The following is a 21,793-nucleotide window of genomic DNA, read 5'->3' as shown; positions in this document are numbered from 1 at the left end:
ATACAAAATATAGATAATCCAAAGTTATTTTTAAAAAATCACCCATGATCCCTTTATCCAGCACTAACTAGTCTTTATAAAAGTTTGGGACCACTTCACTGGAGTGAGAGATCCTTGATTCTGTGCTGTCCAATTCATAGCCACTGGCCAGTGGCTGCATGTGTCCGTGAGCACTGGCAATGTGGCTAGTTCAAACTGAGATATGCTGTGAGCTTAAAATACACATCAGATATAGCAAACTTATATTAAAAGACTTTAAAACATCTCGGGAATTTTGTATTGATTATAAAGTGAAGTAATATTTTGGTTATATTGGGTTTAAGTGAAATATATTATTAAGCATACTTTCACCAGTTTCTCTTTACTTATTTAGATGCGGCTACTAGAAAACATAAAATTACTTACGTGGTTCGCATCTGCCTTCCGTTATATTTCCCCTGGACTGTCTCAATCCAGGTCATTAACAGAAAGTGGGGCTGTTGGTTGAGGTGTGTGACTCTGTTCATGGGACTGGATGTGTTAGGAGAGAGGCCGCACAGAAGCTGCAGGGGAGATGGCTGGCAGTGGGGGGAGAATGAGTGCTCAGGTGACTGGCAGGGGAGGGAGCTGGGGCTTCCCTGCTTGAGTCCCACCTGAAGCAGAGAGGAGCGTGGAGGTGGTTAATAAGATGGTTAATCTCGAGCCCCCCCCCCTTTTTTTTTCTGTTCTTACTGGTTAGACATGTAACCTAATCCTCCCTCAGGTAAGCTAGACATCCTTGAACGCTCCCATAAGCATGTCCCATCACTGGGTTAAGTTGGGTGCCTGCCCTCCTCTGTTGGTTGTGTACATGAGCACCTCTTATTCTAAATGGTAAAGAACTTGAAAACGTATTTGTAGCTCCTTCTCTCCTTGGGTTGAACAAAGTGCTTGTAGGTGGTTAGGGGCTCAAAATGAACATGCTGTTAATTCATCAGACTTCTTAAAAATCCCAATAAAATGATGGACCCTTCTGAATAATTTTCGTTTCTTTCACAGTAAAACCTCCTTAGTGTATTTTCAAATTGCACTCAGCAGTGCCCCAGTGACCTGAAAGAATAAATGAAATGTCTTAAAGTGTCCTTTTTAAGCACAAGTGATCAGATTTTTAAAATAATAAAGTCCAATAATGTGAGCTTGCTATAGAGAGATTTAAAATGTATATATCCACACATAGTAACATATTCATTTGCATATATTCATATATATGTATAAATGTTCTTATTTTTTTTTAAAATATATTTTATTGATTTTTTTACAGAGAGGAAGGAAGAGGGATAGAGAGTTAGAAACATCGATGAGAGAGAAACATCGATCAGCTGCCTCCTGCACACCTCCTACTGGGGATGTGCCTGCAACCAAGTTACGTGCCCTTGACCGGAATCGAACCTGGGACCTTTCAGTCCGCAGGCCGACGCTCTATCCACTGAGCCAAACTGGTTTTGGCTAAATGTTCTTTTCGATTTAAAAAAATGGAATAAATTTCCTAATGATAAAACACAGCAAATGACTGAGGCATAAATGGACATTTACAAAGTTAGTTTTTAAGTACATTTTGTAAGGTATAAAGTAACTCTGTGGTTACTAGCAAGGTTTAAATCTTTTACTACTTTATTTCTTCTGTAGGAAATAAATTTTTAGCTAAATTATTTTTTACAGGGACACAGTGTAAACCACCATTTTTAAGGATGGGAAGATATTTAAAAATCCCAGTTTGCAGAGTTAACAGGTACATATCAAATCACGTGAATGGGGAGAAATGAGAATACACGATGCAGTATTTACATGGGAGGGAAAGCAGATGGTGGGGAGGGAAAGGTCATAATTCGAAGCAACCCTGCCAATTTAGCGGACACTCTGGCAGCAACGTCAAAAAGGAGAACAGGAGGAAATGAGAGGGCCCCAGATCTTTCCCACGGAGAATGCCAGGACAGCTAACCACACACCTGCCTATTCCACCCAACCTTCTTGCTTTATCTCCTTTATCATTACATCCTCAGAACCCTGATCTTTAAGAACAAGATAAGGGAACAAATCTTTTTTGAGTGTTTCTCTGTTTTAGATACTCTGCATGTATTATCTCACTTAATCCCCATAGACAACATGACCACATTTTATAGATGCAGAACTTAGTAAGCAGAGGAACTGCACCCAAAATTTGGGTTTATCTCTTTTTAAAAGTATGTGTTTTTTAAGTTGATTTCAGAGAGGAAAGGAGAGGGAGAGAGAGAGAGATAGAAACACCAATGATGAGAGAGAAATCATTGATCGGCTGCCTCCTGCACCCTCCCCCCCCCCCCCACCCCACTGGGGATCGAGCCCACAACCCGAGCATGTGTTCTTGAACAGAATCAAACTTGGGACTGACACTCTATCCACTGAGCCAAAGTAATATTTTGGATATATTGGGTTTAAGTGAACTATATTATTAAACATAGTTTCACCAGTTTCTCTTTACTTCAGTCCGCAGGCCAACGGCTCTATCCACTGAGCCAAACCAGTGAGGACTATCCGACTCTTTTTTTTTTTTTTTTTAATATATTTTATTGATATTTTTCTTTTCTTTTCTTTTTTAATATATTTTATTGATTTTTTACAGAGAGGAAGAGAGAGGGATAGAAAGTTAGAAACATCGATGAGAGAGAGACATCGATCAGCTGCCTCCTGCATGCCCCCTACTGGGGATGTGCCCGCAACCCAGGTACATGCCCTTGACCGGAATCGAACCTGGGACCCTTTAGTCCGCAGGCTGACGCTCTATCCACTGAGCCAAACCAGTTAGGGCTATTTTATTGATATTTTTTCAAAGATGAAGGGAGAGGGATAGAGAGCTAGAAACATCGATGAGAGAGAAACGTCGATCAGCTGCCTCCTGCACACCTCCCACTGGGGATGTGCCCGCAACCAAGGTACATGCCCTTGACTGGAATCGAACCTGGGACCTTTCATTCCACAGGCCAACGCTCTATCCGCTGAGCCAAACCAGTTTCGGCACCGACTCTTTTTTTTAAAAAGCCACAATGTAAGCTCTTAGAGAGATTACCCGGACTGCGGTGCTCAAGTGGGAATACTATGGGTTGAGCCACAGCAGCACTTTGTCAAAATCAGATTTTCCTGCTCTTTTTCTTTCACTGAAGATGAACTTTAGATACCTCCTCCCCTTCATTTGCCCCACCAACATTTATTGAGTCTTACTATGTGCGGCCCTGTGTGCTAGGTGCCAGGGGAAGGAAGATTTACACAGGAGTCCTTGCCCTCTTGGGGCTCACAGAAGGCTGAGCAGAAAATACATTTTAAAACTTGAGGAAAAGAAGTCAGGCCAGGTAGAGGGGACCAGGGACTCACCGCAGGGCACTAACATTGCAAGCCAAACTGAAGTCCCTTCCCATGCCTCCTGCCCCAATAATCCTTCTTCAAGGAGATATCTGAGACCCAAATAGGTACTCACAAGTAGTAACTCCAAGAAAAAATGCCCTGTATTAGATAAGTCCAGTGCCATTTCTAACCTTAAAAGAATTTTAAACAGCTTATTGTGGGCTTTACTTTTAAAAAGTTATTGATTATAGAAAATCTCAAGCTACACCGGAGTAGAGAGAGCAGTACAGTAAACCACCATTGTACTCAGCACCCAGCTTCAGCCATTTTTATTACATAGCCAATTTGTGTCGTCTGAGCTCCCAACCTCTCACCCTGGGTTACTTTCATTTTATCATTTCCCTTGGAAATATGGCAGTTTATATCGCTAAAAGATATGGGCTTTTGTTTTCTGACACAACCACAGCATCATTATCACTCAGAAATGAACAATAATTCCTTAATATCATCAAATAGCTGGTGTTCACATTTCCCTAATATATATATATATATATATATATATATATATATATATATATATGGCTAATATGCTAAGTGTCCGACCTGGTAATGATGTCACATAGCAATGCTCAGCTTCCTCTCCCTAGCGATGACTAGCCTCCTTGGAGTTTCTTCATCTCAGGAACACGACTTGCTTTATAGCCAGGTGGAAACATTTTACACTTTAACCAAATGTTTGTGAAGCATTTTCCCGTGCCTCATCTCATTTGATCCTCACAGAAGTCTTGGAGTAGGTAGATAGGAGACTCAGTAGAATCCTATTTTCTTTTCATTAGTTGGAAAACGGAGATTTAGAAAGTTTAGAAACTTGACCCAACTGAAAAGAAGTAAGAAATGGTGGACCTTGAAAATGAGTTCAGGTTTTCTCACTGCACAATATAGTCAAACACTGCTGCAGTTAAATACTTTACCCTTTGTTCTCTCTGTGTGATCTACAATAATAATCTGCTTCGTGTTGATATTTACTGCTGTGTTGCTGACAATTACCTGAAAGAGAAGTTGGGGTGCTTCACTGGGCTGGAAAAAGTTTAGCTACATCAGAAAGCAGGTCTAATTAAGCAAGTTTATTCTCTATATATAAAAGGCTAAGTTGATTCGCTCATGTGCGATACATATAAAGCTCTCGCTGGCTCCAATTATACATGTGTGTTTCCGTCTGTTATTGTCGATCATGAATTTGGTTGACACTTCTATTATAGAGAAAGGGTGAATAGCAGCATTTAAATATTTCTTCTAATTAATTTCTTTTCAATGTGCACGAATCCGTGCACTGGGCCACTAGTTATCTTATAAAATTTTTGTGCAGTTTTTAAAAATTGGCATCTAAATAAGTTCCATTCATTGCTATTGGCTGATATATCTCTTAAGTAACTTAATTTTTTTTTCTTTGCAGTTTCTGATGTAGTTGTTGAAGAAATCAGCTTTGTCCCAGCAAGTTCTTTATAGTCTGGACTTGACTGATTGCATCCCCACGGTGTCATTGGTGTTCTCTGACAAGTGATGGTTCGATCTAGGGGCTCCATCATGCCACTTTGATTCTTGACACACATTGTAGTTACACTTTGGAATGGGAGTGTGTCTGATGTGCTAGGTGCCAATCATTGGTGAGAAGGTGAAGGGGCAGAGTAGGGATTAGTGCAAAACTGGCAAACCCATCACCATGAGGAGTAGGAGGGAGGAAAGTGAACAATTATTGAGTGCTCACTGTATACCACCACAGGACTAGGTGCTTTTCATACGGTAAACACGAGTGCTACGCTGTGAATGGGGATTGGTCCCATGTTCACATGCAGAAACTCTGGCTCAGAGACAGTTCATAACCTGCTGTTTCTCGCAGTTAGTGGGCAGAGTCGGGACTTAAACAAAGGCCCATTTGTCTCTAAAGTGTGTCATTCCCTTGCCCTGTGCACATGGGGCCAAGCAGGCAAAATGCATGAGTGCAATTGACCTGACATTGACAAAAGGGAAGAAAAAAAACCCCACAATAGCCCAAGGGTGATGTTGGTGGTGCTTCACTGCCCGCTGTCAGGGATGGAGGGGACCGTGAGAGGCGCCCTCACCCTAGTCCAGTCTCCCTGTTGTGCGGGAATGTGGACCCACTGTTGCCAGACTTTTCAAGTTTTTAAGAGAAGCCAGAATTTCTACAGAAAATCTCTAGATGTTACAATGTTAGCTGCTATATTCAGATTAAAAAACCCACTCTCTATGCCTACTCTCTGGGCCAACCCAAAGGTGCAGCCCGCCACCCCGTGCCACCCCCGGCTGCTCGGAGGAATGGCAGCTGACGCCTGGCCCTGCGGTAGGTGTTGCCCTTGCAGTTAGAGAAAGGGAATATTAAGCAGCTCTTAAAAGACATCAAGTTGAGAGTGAAGAAAGTCTTCAAAAAGTGAAAGAACATTTCGACACCACAAGGAATAGGTCACATTTCTGAAGCCTGAACAGATCAGACCTTGACAAGCAGCCGTCCCATGTCCCTTTTCTTACGTGGCTACTCGGTCCTCACTCTGTCTCAGCTGGGATTCTGAGCATCTCATACTATTTGCACGTTTCCGCCCCTTGAAACCTCCCCACAACCCTGTCATTATCCCTGTTATAGAAAGGTGACGCGGGGCTGAGACTCAGGCCTGCTGATGTAATACAGTCTGTCTCTCATTAGATAGCTCCTAAGTCTAGGCGTTGCCTGTGGGAAGCTGGAAATCACTGGCTCCCAACAGTCCCCTCTAATAAACCTGAAAGCTGTGTGCTCTACCTCTCGAGCCTTCGGTGAAGAACTTCGTAGAGGCTGCCTTTCAGGCAGAGCTGGAGGAGTCTGAGCTGATGTACTAGCCTTCCAGCAGCTGGTGGTGACAACCCAATTTTTAGTTAGACAATCCCTTTCTCACACACCTTATTTATTCCTTCCTTTTCCAGGCATGAGAGAAAAATCAATGTATACAGGAGTACCATTTGTCCTATGTTCAGTTCAGCAGGAATACCAATACTTTAAAGAATGAATTTATCAATAAGTAAAATAATCAAATAACTTCTGTGCTTTCCCGGAAGTTGGGAGGTCACAGACATCGGATTTAAACGTCCGCGGTCCGCTCGGTGAAGCTGGGAGCTTGGCGAGGAAGCCAGCCTCTCTGGGCCCTTGGGTTTCTGGCCGTGCACAAGTAAAGGCACTGCGCCACAGTGGTTTGCAGGGCAGTTAATAAGCCTACGGCTGATAAAGACAGTCATTTCTCCCTCTCAGGAGACTCAGGGCTTTCTTATAAGAGGACTAGTGGCCCGGCGCATGAAATTCGTGCACATTAAAAGGGGATTAATTAGAGGAAATAATTTAATGTTGCTATTCGCCCTTTCTCTATAATAGAAGTGTCAGAGATGAAAGAAAATTAGTAAAATGTATATGAAAACCTTCCTCCTGTCAGAGTCTGGGGCACACCACGGAACCCAGAGTCAAGTCCCTGCCCGCCCACATGCGCCTCAAAATCGCGTGAGACCCAGACCCAGCTGCCCGCCCCCTCATTGGTATAGAACCAGACCTGGCTAGTCCCACCCTTGTCAAGCCCTGGCAGGCAGGGAACGTAGCCTCAGGTCCCCTGGCCTGGCGCCAGAATTGGGGGGCATGGCCTGAGGTCCCCCAGCCCAGACTGGGGTGGGGGGGGCATGCCTTGAGGTCCCCTGTCAAGCCCCGCTGAGTGGGGGGCATGGCCTGAGGTCCCCCGTCAAGCCCCACCAGGTGGGGGGCGTGCAGCCTCAGGTCCCCCGGCCCAGCACCGGGAGGGGAGAACAGCCTCAGGTCCCCTGTCAAGCCCCATCGGCAGGGGGGGTGCAGCCTCAGGTCCCCCCTGGGTGGGGGGGCGCAGCCTAAGTTCCCCCAACCCAGCACTGGGGGTGCACTTGAGGTCCCATGTCAAGCCCTGCCAGATAGGGGGGTGCAGCCTCAGGTCCCCTGGCTTGGTGCTGGGGTGGGGGGTGCAGCCTGAGGTCCCCCGCCCTGGTGCTGGAGTGGGGTGCGTGGCCTGAAGTCCCCTGTGAAGCCCCACCTAGTGGGGGGCGTGGCCTGAGGTCCCCTAGCCCAGCACCAGGACGGGACGTGCACCTTGAGGTCCCCCGTCAAGCTCTGCTGGGTGGGGCATGGCCTGAGGTCCCCTGTCAAGCCCTGCCAGGTGGGGGCATGGCCTGAGGTCCCCCGGCCTGGCGCTGGGGTGGGGGGAGCAGCCTGAGGTCCCCTAGCCCAGTATCAGGACGGGAAGTGCACCTTGAGGTCCCCTGTCAAGCCCTGCCAGGTGGGGGCGTGGCCTGAGGTCCCCCGGCCTGGCACTGGGGCAGGGGGAGCAGCCTGAGGTCCCCTAGCCCAGCACCAGGACGGGAAGTACACCATGAGGTCCCCTGTCAAGTCCTGCCAGGTGTGGAAGGCGGCCTGAGGTCCCCTGTCAAGCCCCATGGGGGCGGGGGAGGGCATTAGCCTCAGGTCCCTGCTGATTGCTTAAGGCTCCTTATGAGAACTTGGCCTCAGCTGTGGGTGCAGCCATCTTTGTGATGGAGTGATGGTTAATTAGCATATTCCCTCTTTATTAGATAGGATATGGTGACTGATGAGGGACACTCTGGAGCTGAAAGGCAGGGCGGCATGGCCTGCAGGCAAAGACCCCCCGCTCCCCCCTCGCTCAGAGCATTCACACCCCTCAATGACTACTCACTGAACTTGAGGACAAAGAAAGACCTTTTCTCCCAGGCAGCTTCCTCCCTCCGCAGCTAGACATTCTGTAAGCGGTCTCCTGGTTACAGGGGTCCTGTGCTCCAGCCCCCACGCCTGCACCCACCTCCTGTCCTTCTTCGGAGGACGAGTGTTGGTAGACGCGGCTCCCGTGCTGTGGGCTCCAGGGGATCTGGAGTCTACTATCCGGGTCCCCAGAGGAATCCTGAAAGGAGTTTGACGAGGAGGACACGGATGGTTAGAAATGGAGCTTGAGGATCCTTTACCCTGGCTGATGGCACGATATGTAAGGCTGCACCGTCTAGTGCCAGAGCCTCTGGCTCATGAATTTAAAGATTGCACGGCACATAAAATTTACTGTCTGAACTGTTTTTAAGTGTACAGTTTAGTTGCATTAAGTATATTCATATTGTTGCACAACTGATTTGTACAACTTTTTTGTCTTGCAAAACTGAAATTTTAAACCCATGAAACATCTCCCCCTCCCACCCTCCTCCCCCAGTCCCTGGTAATTACCATCCTACTTTCTGTCTCTATGAATTTGACGACCTCATATAAGTGAAATTACACAGGGTTTGCATTTCTGTGACTGGCTTATTCCACTTAGCATGACATACAGATAAATGTACTTTCAAATATTCTTAACAAGTGCTTTGTAGGAAACGGCTGTCCGTTTGGCCATCTATGGGAGTTCAATGGGAGTGTTTCATTAATTGGAACTGTCAGTTTATTGCCAACCTAGCAAGAATCCTAATGGGTATTTAGCACAAAGAAGCCTTAGTGAGTCGAATAAGCCCATTGCTTTTAAAGAATTTTGCTCGAAACCCACAGTGAGAGAGAAATATTGTATTTCAACTCAGTACATCACACTTATATTTTGATAACTGAACATAAAGTTTTTTGTACCAACACTTAATCCTTACTATGTGAAACGCATATATTTTTTTTTCCTAAAAATGCGTCTCTTAAAAAAAAATATGCTGATCTTATCCACTCAAATGATCTCATAACCCAAGAAAAGGCCACCACATACAGTTTGAAGAACTCTGCTTTTTGACACACTGGGGTTCAGTTCCAGGCCTAGAGTGTGACAACCCCCGCCCCCGGCTGGGCCCCCAGAATTACTTCTCTCAAAACAAACACGTTACAAACAAAGCCATCAGGCGTGGCTTCGCTTCTGGTTTTAAAGCTGGTCTCAGTAGAATTAGCTACAATTGAAAATTCATTCTCCAACCGTTGTGCACTGTTTCTCGAAGCCGAACAGCAATGATGAAAGCATGTTATGCAGTACATGTTATATGGACAGGAGCACATTCCGTCATCGGAGTAAGTGGGGGACTTCACCCGCAAGTCCTTCTGGGATCACGGGGAAGAGCAGTGTGAAACTCTTCATTCTGGGTCTATTGGGAGGTTGTATCGCTGCTCTGTGTCACCTGTGACCGTTTCATTGAACTAATTGAAGTGTGTAATACAATTAAAATCCAGTTTCTCAATCACACTAACCGCTTCGGTAGCCACCTGAGGCTCGTGGCCACCATACTGGACCGTGGGGACACAGCATTCCATTGCCGTGGGAAGTTCCCACACAGCACTGGTAGAGAGTGGGAAGGAACCAGCTAAGTCATCGCTGAGGCTGCCGTGTGTAGAATGGTGAGCCAGGAAAAAGAAATGGACAATAGCTTTGGCTCATTTGCCCCTGGATGTGATACACAGGCTTCTGGTTCATCTTACACTTAAAAAACAAAACAAAACAAAAAACCAAGTTCTGCTCCCTTTTGGCATCCCCAGTCAGTCCCCAAATCCCGCCTCCCTGGCCCACATACCGTTGCCTACATCCTCATCACGGTCAAGTGACCCAATGACTCAGTCAGGCTGACCAAGCTGGTGTCCTGGCTGAAGAAAAGGTGCTTGGCAAACAGCCCAGTGGGTTTTACTTATTTTCTACAGACACACCTCATCACGGCCGCCCAGGGGATTCCTGCTATTTTTAAGGATCACATAAAGGAAGGTTTCCTCAGAGATGAGACAGCAGTGCTTTTGAACTGGCCCAACAATAGGGGAGGAAGGGACGTCATGTTACAGATGAGAGGCAAACGGGCACAGGTAAATGTGGCCTTTCTCCATCTCATCTCCTGGTCTGTTTCACTTTATTTGGCTGAGTCATTAGTTCCTCCCACCCCCACATTCTAGGGACCCTCTGTAAAGGCACTTTATCTTATAATTATTCTAGGTCTCTCTTACACATACAGAGTCTTTGTTTCTCTCTCCCTCCCACCCCCTGAAGTCTGGAGATAATGCAGTTTTTGTGAACATGGGAAAGGTTAAGGGGAGAAAGAACTGGAGTCTCTTTATCATTCTGCCTTTTCTTTCTCACAAAGCAGAGAGGGCCTAATTCTCTGAGCTGGGAGGGAATTATTTTCAGAGTTAGAGGCTGCCCTGAGCAACGCAGGGAGGAACTCTGACAGCCCCCCCGGTGTGCAAGTACAGACTAACTTGAAGTAGCCTGGATGTAGATGGAGCAATACGGTCCCTCACAACGTTGCTGACTGCAATTTGATATCTGCCCCGTTATGAGTGAGGTGAGTTGGTTTTGATTGGCTTGCTCAACAGAAGTTTTGAGATGCTGCTCTGTTTAAACAGTGAAAAACCAAATAAAATATCTTATACTCATGTAGCCTCCAGGGTTTGCAAAAATATGTTCCCAAGTATCATTTCATTTGACGCTCCTGATAAACCTGTGGGCTGAGGCGCAACATTTGCAGAAGAGCAAACCTGGGTCCAGAGAGGTAAAGTGACTTGCTCAGGGTCACACAGCTAGTGGGTAGTGGGGCTGAGTTTTGAATCCCAGTTGCTCTTCTGAGAACAGTGCTTTCCTTCTCACTTACATTTTGGGTTTGTAAAATAAAATACATTGAAGTTGGATAAATAATGACACAAATATGATAGTTGGCTCAATAGATAATAGCAGAAGGTGGGGGAAGGAGCAACTATAGTTGGGTGGCATGGGTCCTGCCCTCAGGGAGCTTTATTTGAAGAGGAAGCAGTACATGTACCAGCAACAGATGCACGTTATTCTAGAAAAAAACTGAATGCATTAGTGCTATGAATGATGAGAAAATGACCGAGTTCTTTATAGACGGTTTTCTGAAAGAAAGGGATTTTGAATCAGATTTGGACGGATTTTCATGAAGACTAAGAGCAGGGCGTTCATTCTAGCCAGGGGCAGAGGCGTGGTGGGGAGAAAGAGTTGCAGAGAGTCTGGTTCCGTTTGGTGGACTACTAAGAAAGGAGAACTGGACACCTGTTCATTATTTATTGAAAATCTACCATGTAGAAGACATTGTGTAGAGCTGGGTTTACAGTGGTATGCAAAAGAGACATGGTCCCTGCCTTCCTATTGCTTAGACTTTGGGGCGGGGCGGGGGGGGGGAGGGGAGACTAAGTACCGATTGTTGATAATAAAATAGTTAGCCAAATATTTTAGATTTGATTGATTGTATTATCTGGTGACATCAGTGAGCAGGGCTTTGGAGCTGGTATGTGCAGGAGCAGTAGTTAACTCGGCAGAGGGTTTGGTGCAGGGAGCAGGGAAAGGGGTGTCAAGAGAGAAGGCACAGCCTGTGCAAAGGCGCTGGGAGTTGGCAGGAGCTGGCCAAAGGCCAGTGTGCTGGCGTTGAGAGAGTGGAGGGGCGAGTGGCTGGGAATGAGGCTGGGGAGGCGGCATGAACTTGATCGGATTTTGGTCTTTAGTCTCAGAGCCATGGGAAACCTATCAAGGATTTAAAGTAGGAATGACATGAAAAGTATCTTCCTGCTAAAAAGATCACTTTGGCTGCAATATCGGGGTGGGGGGAGGGAGATAATAGCTGTATGGAGTCACCCCTTAGGAGGCTACTGCAGTGAGCCAGGCGAGACATGGCAGTGCTTGGTGCAGGGGGTGGTCGTGGAGAAGGAGAGCAGTGGTGAGTGTCCATGGAGATTTAGGAGACAGAACCTACAGGGCGTGGTGTTATGGTAAGTAATAGAGAAGCAGATGGTAGGATAGCTCCTGAGGTCTTGGTGCTCTTGTGGGCTGGGTGTGGAGCGGGCCACTGCGATGGAGAACCTTGGACATGGGACCAGCTCGGGGAAGATGACGAGATCCGGGTTGGATATCCCATAGGCCGTTGGGATGGGATCTCAAAGAGAGGACTGAGCTGCAGTTGAACATGTGGGCCACTGGTGTGTAAGTGACAGGGGTAGCTCTGAGCGGGGAGGACTTGTCCCAGAGAGAAAAGAACATTAAAGGAGGAGAGAAGGATCGGGCAGTGAGGATGCTCCATGACCAGGTAGAAGAGAACAAGCCAGTGGGAGATGTGGGAGGGGAGTCAGGAGGTGCTGCGGTGTTCTGTCATTGAGATGGAGTAGAATTAGATAAAAAGGGGGCATCTCTTTCCATCCCAGCCTTGGGCAAACTACGGCCCGCGGGCCAGATCCGGCCCGTTCGGCTGTTCTATCCGGCCCGCGGAGCCGAAAGAGCGGAGGGTTCTCTTGCTCTCCCCTCCGCTCCTTTACTTTGAATTTATATTAGTTCACACAAACACTCCATCCATGCTTTTGTTCTGGCCCTCCGGTCCAGTTTAAGAACCCATTGTGGCCCTCGAGTCAAAAAGTTTGCCCGCCCCTGATTCTAGGCCCATTTCTATCAACACCCCCAAATCTATTACATGGCAGCCATGCACCTCTAGATCGGAGACACTTCCATAGGGCACTGTGACAAGGTCTATTGATTTCTTTTCCTGGTGCCAGGACAGATGGCAATGTGCGTGCGTTTGCTGCCTGGAACAATAGCCTCCTTTCCTGTCCGACGTCATGCGCTTTTGGCCGGCACCGCGGACTGTTGCAGATCTGAGCTTGGTTAATCCCACGGAGTAGTAAATGGTATCTGGTCTCGGTGGCTTTGTAATTCTACTCCAGGCGCCCCACCGTCACTTGCCAGCTGGGATCTCACCGAAACGAGCCTGCTGCACACAGCTCAATACCAAACCCTCTGAGCTGGTGAAATAGGCTCCACGAACTCGCGGGTGGAGTGTTCCCCGTTGGTCCGCCCGCTCCCATCCACCTCTGGCTTCTGCTCTCTTCCCAGGATGGCTGCAGCACCTCCCAGCTGCTGCTTGGTGGCCTTCCCGCCTCGCGCTAAGGACGGCCTGGTGGTGTTTGGGAAAAACTCAGCTCGGCCCAGGGATGAAGTGCAAGAGGTGGTGTATTTCCCGGCTGCCGATCACGAACCCGAGAGCAAGGTGGAGGTGAGTGATGCGCTGCGGCCTCTCCATTAGCCCTCACTCTCTTTCTCGTGCCGTGCCCAGCACGCCTTCTTCCGTGAAGTCTGCTCACTAGTCTGAACGGTCATGTTGGCTCTGTGGATTCCATTAGGTTTGTTTATAGCCTTAAAAACAGGGTCATATGCCCTAGCCGGCTTGGCTCAGTGGATAGAGCGTCAGCCTGCGGACTGAAGGGTCCCACGTTCGATTCCTGCCAAGGGCACATGCCTGGGTTGCGGGCTCGATCCCCAGTAGGGGGCGTGCAGGAGGCAACTAATCAATGATTCTCTCTCATCATTGATGTTTCTATCTCTCTCTCCTTCTCCCTTCCTCTCTGAAATCAATAAAGAAATATATTTTAAAAAACAAAACAAAACAGGGTCATATGGAGAATTCTATGTTTATTGCTATGGCCCTTATTTAATGATGAGGTAAAATATTTACATGGTTCCAAAGTCAAGTGTACAGAACAAGGTACGGGCATACCTTGGAGATGTTGCAGGTGGGGTTCCAGATCACCGCAATAGAGCGAGTATCATGATAAAAGTGAGATGTAATCTTTTTGCTGGTGAAATGCCTGGCCTTCCATTTGTAAAAGATGCAACATCTGTTGAGTACCAGACTGATGGAGGTGGGGGTGGGGGCGGGGCGTGATCATTTGGTAAGCTAGAGAAATGGCTAATCACTATGGGTACACCTGAAATTAATAAAATATTGTATGTCAACTGCAATTGAAAACAAAAAAACAAAACAAAGCAACATCTGTGAAGCACAATACAACGAGGGATGCCTGTAGATTCATAGAAGTCTAGTTTCTGTTTTCCTCATTTACCTCATTTCCTTTTTCTCCTCTGGGCCACCATGTTTGGGAAGGTTTTTGGTTTATTCTTTCATTAAAACAATGACACATATATGTAATAAACTACATGTGCCTATCCATGCAGGCCCTTCCCTCCTTTCTCAGGTGAATGGGAGCATGCCATGCACAGTACACTTTTCTCCACGTTGCTTTCTTCACCTAAAACCAGATCCTGGAGGTCCCTCCATATGGTATACAGAGATGTCCCCTCTTCCTCGTTTAGAGCTGTGTGAGGTTCCATTCTATGGTTGTATCGGAGTTTAATCCATCCCATATTGCTGGAAATTTGGGTTGTTTTCCAGTGTGTTGCTATTACAGACAGTGCTGAAGTGAATAATGCTTCGTCTGCCACAGGGTCTGGTCTTGGTTTATATTTTCTTGTTACGTTAAAAAAAATTATCCATCAATTTCTATTTTGAGTGTTTAAATAAAATAGTTTTGTTGGTATTTCTTTGGGATCGGTGCCTAGAAATGGGATTGCTGGGTCACAGGGTAAATAAGTATGCACTTTTATAAAATATAATCAAATTTCCTTGAAGGTGGTCTACCATTTGGCATTCCCACCATCAATGTTTGACAGCGCCTGCTTCTCCATATTCCTAGAGTGTGTTGTCAAACTTTCATGATGACTCCTGTATCTTGTTAATTTTACATTTTATTAAAATTCTTTTATTGGCTGTGTCAGCTCTTACCATCAACTCTTTTGGTTTACCAGGTATATGGTTATAACACCTGCAAATAGAGATAGTTTGATTGCTCTTAAATCTCCAATTATTTTCTTGTCTGATGGGCGTATCGCTTGGATTCAGTGTTAACAGTGGTGGACATAGTGGGTCTCTGGGCCTTTAAGCCTGACCTGAGTGGGGCAGCCTCGAAACCTTCCCCATTAAGTAAGATGCTGGCTTTGGGTCTGAGATTCACAGAGCCTTATCATGTTAGGAAGTACACCTCGGTTCCTATTTTGAGTGCTCTAAAAGAAAAACACCAAAGGAATAGGTGTTACATTCTGTTCAAGGTCTTTTCAGTCACTGAGCAGCCATCCAGATGCGGGCTGTCCTGGCGTCCCAGTGCTTGTGTTCACGGAACCCTTATTGTACTTAATGCCCCAAAGCGCCGGAGCAGAGATGCTGGCAACTCGGACATGCCCAAGGGGGGCCGTGAAGTGCTTCCTTTAGGTGAAAAGGTGAAAGTTCTCAACTAGGCATGTTATCATGTCGCATCTCTCAGGAAGAAAGGGGGGGAGTGCATGTTGAGAGAGAGACAGACCACATGCACATAACTTTTAGTACAGCATATTGTTTTAATTGTTCTATGTTACCATTAGTATTATTGTTAACCTCGTGCTGTGCCTAACTTATGAATTAAACTTTCTCATAGGTATGTCTGTCTAGGAGAAAGCATAGTACCTATAGGGTTTGGTACTATCAGGCATCCACTGGGGGGTCTTAGATGTGTCCCCAGCAGATGAAGGGGGACCACTATATAAATGTGTCTGAAATAATTTTAGAAAAGCTTGTTTTCTTTTTTTGGGGATAGGCTAAATACATTAATATATTAGTCTAATGATTACAATCATGTCAAGAAATAGATTATCTCACTGGTTAGCCCATGGTATGTTATTACTAAAATACTCTGTAGGTTGAATTTTTCCCCCTTGCATAAATCAGTGTGGTTTGATACATCCCAGGATTAGTGTCTCAGGCACCCCTGACCTCTCTCTGTGTCTTGAGCTGCCTCTGTAGATTTCCACATCCAGACTCTGCAGGTAAAACAACCTCACATGTCCGAAAGCAAATTCATTTTCCTCATCTCATTTGCTCCATGTACTCGAACAGCTCCACTCTTTGCCAGAGAGTTTAATCTAGAGAACGATGACCCTCATTTTTGCACTCACCCTGATGCACAGGGACAGCTGTCACTGAGTCCTGCTGCTTCCTCTCCCGTGTCCCCATCTCCTCCCATGGCCCCATTTCATTCAGACCCACCCCAACCCCCTTCCATCATCTGCTTATTGGTGCCCCATCTCTTTGTCCTGGAGTCTGACCCCTGCAGGGTCACCAGACCTGCCCCTCCTCCGTCCCCCCCAAACACCGCTCTGTCACTGCCTTGTTTAAAAATGTTGCCTTGTGTTTATAGGATGAGAGTCTGATTTGTATGCCCTTCAGAACTCTTCCCAAGTGGCCCCCTGCTCACTCTTCCTTTCTTTTCTCTCTTCCAAATGAATACTTATTTTTAGAGCAGTTTCAGGTTTACAGAAAGTGCAGAGAGTTCCTATATATAACCCCTCACCACCCCCACCCCGCCCCCAGTTTCCCTCATTATGAACACCGCGCCTTAGTGTGGAACATTCTTAAAACCGATGAGTCAGGATCGACACCTTCCGTAGTCTACATTAGGGTTCACTCCCGGTGTTGTATACCTTCTGGACAAAGGTATAATGACACATACCACCATTAATTACAGGACCTTACAGAATAGCTTCTCTGCCCTAAAATCTCCTGTTGTTCTCCCGCCCCCAGCCTTTGGCAGCCACTGATCTTTTCCCGTCCCCGTGGTTTTGCCTCTCCTAGAATGCCATCTAGTTGGAATGACACAGGATGTCGCCTTTCCAGATGGTCGCCTTTCACTTAGTCACATGCATGTAAGGTTCCTCCGAGTCTTTCCCAGGTTTGGTAATGCCTTTCTCGCCAGTGCTGAGGCATACTCCTCGCCTGGATGCACCAGAGTGCAGCTTTCTTCACCTGCTGAAGGACATCCTGGTTGCATCGGAGGGTGGCACTTAGGAATGAAGTTGCCAGAGACATTTGTGTGCAGGCTTTTTGTGTGAACCTCAATTTTTAACTCATTTGGGTAAAGATAATTTTAAGTGTAATTTTACATCTTGAATAGATAACGTATTGATGCGGTTTAACGGTTCAGTGATACAAAAAAGGTTTCCAGTGAGAAGTCTTACTCTCCTTTATCCCAATCTACTCAGACTTCCTTGTTACGTAATGCTTTCTATTAATTTCTTGGCCATAAATATGAATACTTAGCCTTTTATGTTCTTCCATGAAAGTAACTTTACATACACTATTCTGAAACTTGATTTTTAAATATATAATTTTAAACTTCTAGAAAAGGTCTACCATTTGCTTTTCTTTGGCTTGATAACCCTTTCTGAAGAGTTTCTATATCTGTTCGTAGAAATTGTAATTTTTTACAGCTGGTAGTAGTCCATTGAGGAGATAGTCCATCATTTATTTCATCAGTCCTCTATGGTGGACACCGGGACTGTTGGCCAGGGTAGGAAGTATAGCCACGAAGAACACTGCACACAGGTCATTCTGTACATGTGTGGACATAGCCATGGATACACTTCCATCCAGGATCGCTGGCCGGGGGTACAGTTTGTAGTAATTGAACGCCACAAGTGCTGTACGATTTCCTGCTTGCTTTTCTATCGTCCTGGTTTTCCTCTCACAGCCTACACGTCATCAGCCCAATGACACTGAGCTGCTCGCCATTTCTTGAACAAACAGCACACCTGTATTTCTCTGTGTTTTTGCTTTTTCTAGCCTTTGCCAGGAATGTCCTTCCTCTCCCCTCCTGTCACCCACTTGCTAGACTCCAATGCATCCTTCAAGGCCCCATCACCGATATCCTTTCCTCCCTCTAGCCTGCCAATCTTTTGTGAACATGTAGCGCCTAATGCCATTATAAATCAATGGAAGTGTACAGGCCCCTGCATCTGCGGGGATGAGTTCTGGCTCAGGAGGCAGGGCCCTGGGTTCCAGTGTCGCCTTTCCCATTTACTGAATCTTGGGTCTTTGGGACTCAGTTTCCTCATTTGCCAGCTGGAGATCATAACACGCACTGTGACAGGGCTCTTTGTGAAGCACCTGTGAGCTGACATGCGAACGCACTATGCAGACTCTAAGGAGAACACTGTGCTGAGATGTTGGTTCTCCCCCGCTCCCTCCTAAAGAACTGTCTAGAAGTGGGATCACTGGGTCAAATGGGAGTTCCATTTTCAGTTTTTTGAGGAAACTCCTTACTGTTCTCCACAGTGGCTGCACCAGTCTGCATTCCCACCAGCAGTGCACGAGGGTTCCTTTTTCTCCGCATCCTTGCCAACACTTGTTGTTTGTTGATGATAGCCATTCTGACAGGTGTGAGATGGTACCTCATTGTCGTTTTGATTTGCATATCTCGGATGATTAGTGACTTTGAGCATGTTTTCATATGTCTCTTGGCCTTCCTTCAGTCTTCTTTCGAAAAGTGTCTATTTAGATCAGTTGCCCATTTTTTGATTGGGTTGTTTATCTTCTTTTTGTTAAGCTGCACAAGAAACTAGAAACACGAATCAGAAAGGATATATGCACCCCTATGTTCATAGCAGCACAATTCACCAGAGCTAAGATTTGGAAACAGCCTAAATGCCCATCAGCAGATGAGTGGATTAAAAAACTGTGGTACATCTACACAATGGAATACTACGCTGCGGTAAAAAAGAAGGAGTTCTTACCGTTTGCAACAACATGGATGGAGATGGAGAGCATTATGCTAAGTGAAATAAGCCAGGCAGAGAAAGATAAATATCACACGATCTCACTCATTTGTGGAATATAATGAACAACATAAACTGATGAACAAAGATAGATCCAGAGACAGAGAAACATCAATCAGAACGTCAAACCTCAGGGAGGGTAGGAGAGGGTGGGGTAAGGGGGAGAGATCAACCAAAGGACTTATATGCATGCATGTAAGCCTAATCAATGGACACAGACAACAGGGGGGTGGGGGCATGAATGGGAGGTGGGGGGTAATGGGGGAATAAGGACATATATGTAATACCTTAATCAATAAAGAAATTAAACAAATAAAAAGAACTGACTAGTGTGAGAGATTCCGTGATCCCAGGTCTCAGTTCCCAAACTCCACCCTTTCGCACATGCTCCCGAATGGAATCTGCTGTTCAGACTCCTGCTCAGGCGTCTCGTTCCCTTGCAGTCGCACCTGATATGTGTTCCAAGCGCACAGTGACGGGTTCTTTTCCACGTTTGGGCCTGTGAGCCACAATAACGATCATGTTCCTTGCATAGCAGCCGTCGCTAGCATATAGAAATTACTTTTCAACTATGAAGAGAACTCCCCACAAAAACCCTCCTTTTCCTCAGCCATTTCATGACAATTTAAACAGGCAGTCTGTGGTTTTCCTAGAAATGTTATACTTGAGTGTTGAGGTCCCAGAAGCTCGGTTTCTGAGAATAACCATGTGCAGAAAGTCATCCTGATGACTTATCCACTCACCCACACACCCGCCCAGCTGGCCCATTTTTTTCGGTGGTCCTCCCTTCCAATTTGCCCACCCTCCTCTCAGGCTGTCCACTTGTCTGCCCGTTCATCTATTATCTACTGTATGTCAGGTTCACTTTGCTTGAGACTTGAAGAGGAAGAGATCGGGTCCCCCAGCCCACAATTCCTCCGTTTCTAAAATTGCACGGCTTCTGTTCAGCTGCACCGTTGGCAGATGGGAGCATTTTATGTTCGTTAGTCTTTCTCTGTAGATTCTGAGTTTTTAACAGCTCCTCTTGGGGTTGCAGAGTAGGGTGGATCAATATGTAGCTATTTGTGAAAGCTCCTTGGTCCTCTGAGGATGCTGTGCCACCGTGCATCATGGGACACATCCCAACCTTTCCTCAAGCCCTGGTCCTCCCTGTGGGGGGTGGTGGGGGCGGTGGTGGTGGTGGTGGTGAGGAAGCAGAAGAGTAATTTCCTGGATTATGGTGTGTGTGTGTGTGTGTGTGTGTGATCTGAGTTTTAACTCTGAAGATTATCTCTCACAGTAGGAAGCTCAGGTCCTTCTGGAATCAGAGAGCTGAGCAAAGCTCCGTGGCGCTGGGCAGCGTGTGCACCACTTCTGTCTGTCTGTTTGTTCCGTTTTCTTCTCTTCATTCCCTGGGGCAGGAGTTCCCAGTCTTGTGTGGAGGCAGAAGCATCTCCCTCGCCCCATGGGAGCGTGGCTTAGCCGGGGTCGTCCTTCTATACATCCCTTCTCCCAAGCCTGCTTCTGACCCCAGGCCTGTGCACTGCCCACCCTCAATCATCTTACAGCTTTAAGGGAATAAGATGTGCTTGGCATCTTCATTTGTCTTTATTTAGACTCATTTGAACCTTAAGGGCATATTTTCAAAACCAGTCAAGTAGCAGACAAGACACTGGGATTAAAACACACACACACACACACACACACACACACACACACACACACAGGAACCCCCCACCAACGAACTAAGCAAAAACTCTCAGTGATAATTAGCAAGGCTGCTTTAGAGTTGCAAATTTTCCAAAACTAAAAATATTTCTCTGAAGCATGTCATTTCCCTGCCTTTTCTCTTCCTGCCCTAAGAAGTCTGGCTGACTCATCAACTCATTTCAGTGGCTTTCGCTGGTGGTGCCAGGGCGGTGCTCCCCAGCTGAGCGCCGGAGGAGAGGCACAATGGCTGTGTTTCACGACGTGAAGCGTCCATTGTGTGTGTCTCTGGCCCTCCTTTCATGGGGGTGAGATCCAGAAACAGTATGTGTTGGAATGTGCAAGGGGCAGGCGACAGCGTGAAGCTGATCTTGCTTTTTCGTTTTTCAGACAATCATGCACAGTAACAGAGGACTTGCTCTGCAGAAGAATTGTCTTCTGTCCTTGTCTCTAGGGCCTGGTCAAGGCTCCTCTTTTTATCCTCTGACCTGGCGAGTGTCCCCAGGAGCCACCTGAGAGAGTGGCAAGCTCAGTTCAGGTAACACCTTTAAAACCTCGTGATCAGGCAGTTCTGGCGTTTAGAAGTCTGCCCCCGTGCCCTCCACGCGGGGCACTCTCCTACTGTTGTGTGGCCTTGGCCCCCAGAAGTCACACTAGCCCACAGAACTGATTCATTCAAGGCTGGTGAGGAGTGGACGTGGGACAGCAAGACAGTTTGCTCACCGCTTTCACAGCTTAGTAACTGAAGCCAGTGCCAGCGACATCCCTGTAAAGACTGATCTTATAAGCGGTGAATGTTTTCTTTTTCTTTTCTGAGAGACATTTGGCTAGGAATTTTGACTGGGGGAACTAAAATGTTTTGGGCACACGGAAAGATTTTGGGGTGCTTTTTTGGATTTTTTTACCTGGTGAGACCTCTGCTCCCTCACACCCCACTTACTCTCTGCCTCGTTAATAACGTGGCAAATGTGAAGGCCTGCGGTGTTCGTGTTCTAGGCAATTGGCTTTACAAAGTTCAGCTGACTACATCTTGTGCAAATGCTCCTGGTTTTGAGGTTTGCTCCCAAGGTGGGATTTTACATAACCATCTATATGAGCCCAGTGCAGGGGTGGGCAAACTTTTTGACTCGAGGGCCACAATGGGTTCTTAAACTGGACCGGAGGGCCGGAACAAAAGCATGGATGGAGTGTTTGTGTGAACTAATATAAATTCAAAGTAAAGGAGCGGAGGGGAGAGCAAGAGAACCAGATAGAACAGCCGGATCCGGCCCGCGGGCCGTAGTTTGCCCACGGCTGGCCCAGTG

At 46.5% G+C, this 21,793-nt stretch overlaps 1 protein-coding gene across 2 annotated transcripts in view; it reads left to right on the top strand.

Annotated features, from left to right (window-relative positions):
- SCRN1 (secernin 1) overlaps nucleotides 1–21,793 on the top strand; it is a gene marked incomplete at its 5' end in the record, with an annotated part of 52,365 nt that overhangs the window by 3,882 nt on the left and 26,690 nt on the right. For both annotated transcript variants that reach the window (XM_080666043.1, XM_080666044.1), the window contains one exon: nucleotides 13,221–13,380. In XM_080666043.1, coding sequence (XP_080522169.1) covers nucleotides 13,222–13,380 — 159 coding nt within the window. The remainder of the gene's footprint in view (nucleotides 1–13,220; nucleotides 13,381–21,793) is intronic.

Source organism: Plecotus auritus (genome assembly GCF_963455305.1).
Source record: "Plecotus auritus genome assembly, chromosome: 4".
In the NCBI taxonomy this organism is placed as follows: domain Eukaryota; kingdom Metazoa; phylum Chordata; class Mammalia; order Chiroptera; family Vespertilionidae; genus Plecotus; species Plecotus auritus.
This window is presented reverse-complemented; position numbering and strand designations above follow the sequence as displayed.